Genomic DNA, 10,047 nt, shown 5'->3' with positions numbered 1-10,047 from the left:
TATGGATGAAGGTGAATAAAACAATTGTTTATGAAAAAAATATAGTGATCTGTTATCGGAGAAAAGTTTTCATAAACAGAAAATAATTTTTAAATCATGCAGCGTGGTTTAAGTTTTTTCCTTGATTACAAAATTATTAAAGAAATTTCTTTTAAGTTGATGCATGCCTTTAAATAAAATTGCACCTGGCAAATGCAGAAAATTTGATGTTAAATGGACTATTTAATAAACTATTAAATGGACAGTTACAAATTTCATTCATAAATCTACAGCGCTAACTTAGCGCTGTAGATTTATGAAAGAAATTTGTAAACTTAGAATGATTAGAGTAATTAGAATAGTTAGAACAATAATCATTGGAATAATTCCTTAGAAAATCTGTTTAAAAAAGCATTACAAAAGACACATTGTTCTTTAACAATCGGTAACACCTTTTCATCATGCGGCTGGAAAAGAAATTCACTGGCAAGAGACTGGAACTGAGTTTGCGTTTTTAGCATTGCATTTTTGTTTAAAGATTATTATTTTACTGCTCGAACCTTAGAACGGCTTCTTCGGGACTTTTTCAATTGAGTACTTTGGTTTGTTTTTTTTTAATTCTGAGCGAAGTATCTTTCAACTGTTCATTTATGAAAAAAAAACTTCTGCTGAAATGTACAAAAATTTCCATCCAATGAATCCATGGTTCGTATATTTCTTTAACATCAACCATATTTATCGAATATATATCGAAAAAAGTGAGAATGTCTAGAAATTTAAATTGACTTCAGTTTTAGGATTCTGAATGACATCATCATATGAAGAATTACAACATGCTGCTTGAGTATTTACCATTTTTGTGAAGTTGTTTCTCAAAAAGTTCAGGCCGACTGTTGAATCATTGCCGTAGTTAAACTTAAACGGATGAATAAAGTGTATATCTATGCTATAGTAGAGAAGAAGACGATCGCTTCTTCTCACGAGATCGCTACCAACTTCTCCAGGCATGTAGATGCCTTTTAAGTTCTCAATGTCAGTGGCAAGCAACCTTATAATAGTCGGAACGGCGATTTCAAGAAACACGTTTTCATTTTTAAACACGTGTGAAAGTTCGATAAAGTCTTTTGCCATGTGCTGCGGAATATAAAAAATGTCAGAGCGTTCACCGTAGCAGGTGTAGTTATCAAATGACTTCATGATTAGTCCTTTTCCGTAAGTGTTGTTAGACTTCATTAAACGGTTTACATGTTGTTTATACGTGTTAAGTGAGCCAATTTTCTGTAGGGCTTGAACACACGATTGTAAACCAAATGGGGTTTTCCAAAAATGCCAGTCGTCTCCTGATGAAACAATAAACTTTCCAGACTTGTATGGGAACTCTGGGCCTTGCCATAACTTGTCGAGATTGACGCTCTTTAGGTTCCAAACGTTAAGCAAAACGTCATCGCTGAAGGTCAAATAACCAGTGCAATTGGGATGTGTGCGCATCACTTGAGCAGCACATTCATCATAGCTAAAAAATCCTTTATAAGTTATTGAGTTAATCATTGGATAAATAGACGCTGAGTTTTTTGGTCCGCAAAACATGATGTTTGAAAAAACACTTCCGTACATGTTTAGAAGTAATGGAATATGTTCGTAGAGAGGATTGTTAAACGTGATCAAAAGAAGAACTTCGCGGAATTTATATTTTAAACAAGGATTTTGAGTCTTATTAAGTTTAAACGCAGGTTTTTGTTTGGGTAGAAAATCCATTGCTAAATGTAAATATTCGATGTAAAGAAATACTAACCCTGCAGCAGCACTAAAAATCAGCAACTTAACTTTGCAATCCTTCATTTCGTTTAGTCTGCTAAAAGATACAATAAATTATTATTTAATAATACATTATCATTAAGTTCCTAGTTAATTTAATAAAATTGTTAAACTTTATTATTATTATTAAAAATATTTCATGAAATGTAATATTATAATATTTTTTATGCTTTTAGATAAATTAAAAAGGACAAAGATAAAAAGTATTTTTTCTAAAATTGAAATTTTTCTTAAAAGCTTTTTTATTTTTCGTTTACACATATGAACAGAACCCTTATAAAGAATATTTATCGTTATGTATCAAAATATTGCAAATGTCTACCGATTCATTTTGATATTTAATTAATCATTATGAATACACAGCAAACCTTTATAAATATTAGAGAATTTTAAAATTGCGATTAAAACGAAGTTGCGTCATTTTAAAATCAAGAACGAAAAAAATTCTGATCTTCGATTTGAAATTTTTTATCGAAAAACAAAATCGCGGTTTATTTAGTTGCATTTTTCGTAAGAAACGTCATTATTTGATTCGTTGTAAGATTTAATCGTATTAGTATGTATCATACCTCAATTACGAAACTTTCATTAATAATTTGCGTTAAAGTTCGTAAATAACGATATGGATCTTTCTATAAATGGTGTTTTTATGTAATTTTATTTGTTTACAAAATTGTGTTCCACATAATAGATCAATTCTCATTTAAAAATAGTTTTTAAATTATTTTTACTGGTTTTGTAATTAGTATCGTTAAGTTTACTGAATTTATTGAGATATTGCTAATGAAATTTATTTTTTGTTATTTGTATTTTAATCGTTATTTACGATTCGTAAACGTAAATATTAGTCAATTACGAAATTTACCTAAATTTTTTTCAACTAAATTTCTACAGCCCTGTTGTCATTAACGTGTCAAAATCCTTCATACGGCGATGGTTTGGTAAGGTCAACGAGGATGGTGAGGCTCCAATTGATGACTCGTAAGAGAAAAGAAACACTGAGGTCTCGGATTCAAAGGAAGAGATAGATGATGAAAGCAGTAAAGGAGCAATTGCTTCTCAAAACACCATTCAGTCTCAGTACTCAGCAACAGTGGAGCATGTCAGAACACCAAACAGGAAACGACTGATAAAATACGACTTACCCAAGACAGTCAAATGACAAGTTGTGATTGTTGATAGAAGATGCATGTACAAGCAAGTTTAACATTTTTTACATAGATTCAAAACATTTCTATGACAACTTCAATAAAAGTGAAATTGTTCCTATGTATGTATGTAATATTCTTTAATAGCACTTTAGTGACGAACGGGTTTGTAGAATTTTTTAAACTTCGATCATTGTTATCATAAGAATGTTCAGTTTCAAAATTTTATGACAATTTAACGGCAAAAGGATCGTAACAAATGCATCGATGGCTCTCGTAACTTTTAACGGAAACTTCGAGCAAATTAATTGGTTTACGCAAGCTGTGACGAACCTTTCGAGCAAATGACTTGAAGTCACGAACTAATTGAATCAATTACTCGTCGGAATTTCAATACCACAATTTAATTGATACCGTTAATCGTTACGTTCGGTTAATTTTACGAACACATAATTTTAATCTTTAATTGTTACGTTCGCAAAAAGTTCCTAAGTGTTTCCTCTAATAGATATACAGCAAATCATTACAAGTATGTAATAAATTAAAGGTGCACTTGTTGCCACGTAGAAGAAAGTAGCTTCTGGTTAAACTTGAACATACTTTTCATAAAAATTTTATTTTGGCCGCAACTTTAAGCGTCTTAAATTCTTATATAATCTTTTCCCCAATGCCTAAGAGGTATATGCTTTATTTAAATCTTACATAATTTTTAAATCCCTTTTTTTAAATTTTCAATTCTTAATACTTGAGTAATTTCTACCCAAACAATTTTTTTTCCCCATTTAAGACCAGGACCAGTTTTACCGGTTCTAAATATTATTTTCAAAGGTTACGAAGATATTGAGTATCTAACGAAAATTTATAAAGCATTTGGGGTTTGTTCGCTCAATTCACGCTTTCTATAAACTGATGGCTTCATTTTGTTTATAATCTTAAGAGAAGCAATTTTCGCCATCAATTCCACTATCTTTGCTGTTAGTAATTTTTCTTGAAACTTTCTTCTTTTTAATTATATCTGATGCAGGAACTTTTCTTATATCTCTTACGTGTCTTGGTACAGCATCAACTTCAATATTTGTTTTTGTGATCATGTTCGTTATATTGCTAATTTTCCCAATCGAGGTGCACTTTGCGTTAATGGGACGAACGTAAACTTGTTCACTAATCCTGTAGTTTTTTGTAACCTGAGTTGATATTTCTTGAGTTTCAGAACTCTTCTCCCATTGAAGTGGTAGACGCCATTCGTACTTACACTTTTGAGAAGCAGGTGTAGAGTTTTTTTGCGTTCCAATCGTTGGTGTTGAATTATACCAAAGTATTGCTTGCAACGGACATATCTGTGCACTCGCAGCGGTACGTTTTACTGTGCGGTGGTTACGCTCCACAATCCCATTTCCCGCTGGTCTATATGTACATCTATACATCTTTAGTACACACCATTTCTCACAAAACGTAGAAAGCTCATTCGATCTGAACACCACTCAATTGTTTATCAATAGTTCTCGTGATGGACCATACTCCTTAAAAACCGAATCCAATTGAGTTAGTACACTCTTGCTATCTTCGCGAGACATTTTTCTCCACACTGCAAATAGACTCGGACCACAGCCAATCATTGTAAGGAATGGTGACCCATTATAGTGAGTCATTTCACACGCAATACGATACCATGTATCGGGAACATCTAGCACTCCGTGATCCCAATTTAATGGTACTGGATTGATTTAATTGAACTGTCAACAAGAGCGCACACATTCTTCGACGTCTTTTCTCATTACTTGCGGGATTATTCTTTGCACTGTAAACATCGTTCGATTAACGCCAAAATGATGCTCTAAGTGACATTTACGAATTTCTTCTGTAACATTCAACCCACATAGTTCTTTGACATCTTTGCGTAAAAGTTCGTTTAACTAGGTCTTTGGAGCTCTTGTCAGTGCATCAGCTTTATTTTAAGAGGACGGAACCCACTTTAGCACAATGTTCATTTTATATTCCTTTATTAAATCTCGTAATAGTAAAAGTCTTCATTTAATGAGCATTTCTGAAAGCCCATTAGATCGAACTGTATGAGTTTTGGTCAGCACACTTTTTAGCCATTCATGTACGGTTACTGAGTCAGTGAACACTGATAGGTTCTTCATATCCCACTTGACGGATAGGTTTATTCCACGTACCACAGTTTCTAATTCAGCAATATTAATATGCATGACATCATTGATGCTTCGTAGCCAGCCTGCATCCTTAATTATTACACCATCATGTTCTAGAACAACTCCCATCGCCATGCTACTTGCATCACACCACAATATTGCTCCATTGTTAATCCCTTCAGCATCCCATATCCCTTTTACAGGATCGCTTAATTTCAATCGACGCAGTATTTCGACCAACCATGACTGTGCTTGATCCCAAATTGAATCATCCCAAACTTCTCCATGACAATGACGTTTTACAAAGCTACATGCCATTCTAAGCCAATTTCCAACGGGATAGTACCCTAATAAGTACCCATACATTGGAAAAAGTCTTCGTTGTGTTATATTATCCTTTTTTGATGTCTTCCTCAGAATATTATTGTCACGTTTCCAAAGAAAGCTATTTCTTTTCGTTTCTAAACAGTTGCAAACCCAACACTCGTGCAGCGCTACATTCCTCCGGCTCTTTTATTATCAATCCATACCGCGCCAAATGGTTTACGACATTTTCAACTAACATTTTTTTCAAATTATCAATTATGTCGTCGATTTAGTAGTCAGTTGCTTTATTAATACCAGTATCGAGACTCAGCACTTTGCCTAGGATTGAAGGACATGATTTTTGGTGCAGAATTTAAACAAAAGCCGAGACGTGTAAGATAGTATTGCATCTCTTTATAGACTATTACCTGATGCTTCCATAAAACCGGATTAATGTGAATTTGCATGTAGGCACATCTGAGATCAAGCATTAAAAATCCGTCACCAATTTTTCTCCATCTCCTCACTATTTAGTCACATGCATCACTTGTGGCATTATGCGAGTTAACATACTGATTTAACTCACGAAAGTCCAAAGCTGGTTGTATTTTCCCTTTATTTTCCTGTTCAACTGCCATTACCGGGATAATCGGGATAATCCCTTGTTCATCTTTATTGCACAGTTTTAACCTACCGTTTTCCACCCATGAGTCCATCTCTTCGTTAAATTGATGTATTATTTGGGGTTTTATCCTTGTACTGCGCGACAGAATTTTGCAGTTAGAGTTCATGGTGTTTCCATTTGTATTTAACAGTCCACTTTGTACCATCGAAATAAGCATCAAAATCCTTGTCCGTCATAGTAACATTGTAGCCAACACATTTTTTTCTCCTTACAAATTGAAACAAAGCCAAACTCGATCTTTTCATCGTATAGGTGCACTCCTCCACAACGATTAATGATATCCATACCAATAACAACGTCAGTACCGTCGAGAACGCTTTTTAAAATCATTACTGACATCTGTAGCTGTTTCCCAGCTATTACCAATTTTATCATTGCTTCTCCCACTGTTTCCACAAGTTCTCTGTTTACAGCCAATACCTTGAGTTCGTTTCTTCTAATGTAAACATTTGCTTTCTGAGCCATTTTTCTTGAAATAATGGTTTGGGTACATCCACTATCGACCAGTGCATTTGCTGCAAAGTTGTTCACGTGCACTACGCATATGGGAGCGCCGTTAGTTGCTCAAGGGAACAGCTGGCACTGGCAATTCCCCACTTGAATTTTCCTGTTGCAATGAGCAAAATCTTGCAATATGGCCAGTTTTTTTTTTTCATTGAAAACATCTTATTGCACCATTAGCATTTCGTTGCTTTGAAAGATAGTTTCGGGCAACTTGTCCAGGTTTACCGCAGTTATAGCAATTTAAACCATTAGAGGATGAAGATGATCTAGTAGCATTTTTTTTGATTCCAGAGATTGTTGTTGAAACACATTCCTTTTTTATTGGTTCCGACAAAAGCACTCTTGCGTGGTTTAACACATTCTGCAAGTTGATCCCAACTATTTTTACTTGCGTTCGTAACTGCTTTGAAGCTTCACCTGGCAATCCATTTATAAACGCTCGCTGCAGTAACTCTTCATTTTCAACTTTTTCAAGTCTCATAAGTTGACGCAAACTGGCCATGTAAACATCGACGGGTTCGCCTTCGTTCCATCTCCGATCCCTAAACATCCTAGGCTTCAAAACTATCTACTGCAAACGCATCCAATAAAGCTTTTTCAATATCCACGGCGGAGGTTTTCTTGCTATCGCTATGTTGTTCATATAAGGTAAATGCACTTCCTTCGAGAAATAACGGAATTATCCAAGACAGATGATCGCCCATCTTTTGTAGTTCACCGACCAGTTTAATTTTCTTCAGTCATACTAACACATCGCAAGACCCATCAAATTTTTCAATCACTTTTGCCATTGGTGTCATACTGCTTGTAATAGCTTGTAAAATCAAGACGACTATGTTTCTGTTACAGTTTTAGATTTCTGTACTCTATTTCTGCTTTTACAACTTATAGGTTTTCAAATTCATTGTGCCGTAATTTCTTAAGCAATTGTCGCGACGTAAGTACAACGAATTATACAATGAATTTATACAATGAATTATACAATGATTTTCTACAAAGAATTATATAATGTGTTGTTACAACAATGCGTTTTGCGCCGCAGCAACCGTTTGAAAAAAATAGAATTCCTTTTTTGAAACGTCAACTTTACGTCAGATATACATTTATGTTTTTATTTTTTTATTTACGTTTCTTATTTTGACTTAATTTTCTCACTTTGATCATTCCACATCAATTTTTACCCGTAACCCATGAACCTGGTTTCTTTATACTCAGTTTTGGGATGAATCTATGAAGCTTATTTTGGTATGAATGAATATAAAGGAGCAAGATAAAACATGCGTATAACATTCTGATGGAAGTTTCAGTTTGGTTGGTTGATATTTCTAAGATTAGACGTGCTAAAAAGATAGAAGATTTATTCTGACGTATTTTTTTCGTTTTATCCAGTTTTTATTCCGATTCAATTGCAAAATTAAAAGCTTCATGTTCCAAGTGTCGTTAATAAACCTCCCGATAAAAGAGAAAAAATTTAGAGAAAAATCGTAATGCCTCAAATTGCACGTCAATCTTGTGATCAAAATCAAAATTATACAAATCAGAACATCAAAGTTTTCCCCCTAAACTAAAAAATTCAAAATTAAGCTCGAGGTTTATCATTGTGCTCTGAGTTAAAAAATGTTAGGATGCGAAGGTTTTGAACGACTAAGTCAAAAGTAGAAAAATCAGTATTTTGGGGTTGCAGCGTTCTTAAATAAATGAGGCGACTATACTGAGTTGGTATGTGCTATGTCAATTTTCTATTATAGTGAAAGTTGAGTAATTGAGCAAAGCGAACATTTTCACCGAGATATTCAAGCAAAAGAAAAAATGTCATCAAAGATTCGCTAAAAACGTGTCGAGTAAAACGTGTCGAGTAAAACGTTATTGTAACGCCAAAACATTCAAAATATGCTTCTTTTTTTTTCTTTCGATATTTTCATTTTTTTTTTTTTTTAGTTTGTAATTTGAAAGTTAAAAAACTTTCTTACCTGGCGTAATTAATGATTAAGGTATTAACCCTTTCATGCACCAATTACTTTTCCATAACTAACATAACCCATAAAAAATCATCTACAAAATGACAGCCGTACTATAAAATTTTAAAGTAGACTTTTACTGCAGCCTTTTTCAACTCTCATTTTTAAAATAATATTGTTTTCAATTGGTTAGAATGCACCATTTGAAGTGGGGAAGCTTAGTTTAATTCGTTGTTATAGAACAACCCAACGCATGACAGGGTTAAGAATCAACTAAACGTTTTTAATTACACATAAACAAAGAATGTTTTTTTTTATAACAAACTTTAAACTCGATTAACTTGTGACAACCTTAAACTCGATTAACTCGTGACAACTTAATATGGACTTGTTTTCTTAAAATTAGAAATGCTGAGCTCCAAGTTTTTACTACAACCAAATATTTATCACGAGCCTAACATACATGATAATTGCTGATAAAACTGGGCAGATTGCGCAACCCAAAGGAATATTAGCGAAGTTGTGTGTATGCATTGAATGTTTAATACAAACTAATTAAATTTAATTTGAAAGAAAAGATAATATTCCGGAAGTTTTTGTTTTCATTTAAACCATCAAGTTTCAAGTTTCGTCATAACTTTCAACAATTTTTATTTTATTTTATTTTAATATCTAGGGGGTTGTGTCGAACACTAAAAAAACACTTAAAAAGGAAAAAGGTGTTACGAAATATTTTGTGTGGCCACTAAAAGGTAATGTATACAGATGAAACGAAGTATTTGAAATCAAAGAATGACTGTATCAAGACTTATCGTAAAAGCTACCACAACTCGAAATAAGATTTTAAGTTTTGCGACAAATAAAAGACTCTTACAAGAAAGTAAACCTAAAAATCGTCCGATTTCTTATGGATGATAGTATTTGGACTGATGAATTTTTGATATCTTAAGAGTAAATTGTTCTAATCTTAGATAAGAATTTTCTGTGTAAATTTAAATAAGATTAATTGAATGAAACCAGAACTGATGTCAAAAATTGTAGTGTTAATCAAGTCGATTTTCTTCGCGGCGAAACGTAAAATTTTTGAAGAATAGATCATTTAGACCATTTTTTTAAACCATTTTCGAAAGAAACCTTTTTTTTTTTTTAAAGTAAATAACAATGATAAGATTTCTAAGTAAAATAGAAATTTATGAAGTTAAATTTTTTTCCAAATAAAGTTTTACCTTATTTCCCAATGACACTTCTTATTACGTCACTTCTTATGACGTTGCTTTGAACAGCTCAAAAAATCAGTTGAAAATTTTTTTCGAACTTCTAAGCAAGCTATCACTTCCTTTTTAACTACTTTTTTTTTTCAGTAAAAAAAAGATTAAGCTTCCCTTATTTTTAATCTCTTGTCTTTGTTTTTTATTTGATTTCAGTCTGACTTTATTGTCTTTAATTTTTAATAAACTTAACACAGTACTTTCAGTTTGTTCCGTGAATAATTCATTTTT

General features: G+C 32.9%; 1 protein-coding gene across 1 annotated transcript; it reads right to left on the bottom strand.

The window, feature by feature from the left end:
* Window positions 1-356: 356 nt before the first annotated feature.
* On the bottom strand, window positions 357-8,581 carry LOC149878686 (uncharacterized). The gene is made up of 2 exons (XM_090072176.1): window positions 8,561-8,581; window positions 357-1,828 (listed from the first exon to the last, which is right to left on the bottom strand). Exon 2 carries the CDS (start codon window positions 1,816-1,818, stop codon window positions 748-750), a length of 1,071 nt encoding a protein of 356 aa, XP_089928302.1. The 5' UTR covers window positions 1,819-1,828; window positions 8,561-8,581; the 3' UTR covers window positions 357-747.
* Between the last annotated feature and the right edge of the window lie 1,466 nt (window positions 8,582-10,047).

This window comes from Hydra viridissima, unplaced genomic scaffold, assembly GCF_058129835.1.
Source record: "Hydra viridissima isolate aposymbiotic clone 2 unplaced genomic scaffold, HvirCarnegie_v1 scaffold_14, whole genome shotgun sequence".
NCBI lineage: Eukaryota > Metazoa > Cnidaria > Hydrozoa > Anthoathecata > Hydridae > Hydra > Hydra viridissima.
This window is presented reverse-complemented; position numbering and strand designations above follow the sequence as displayed.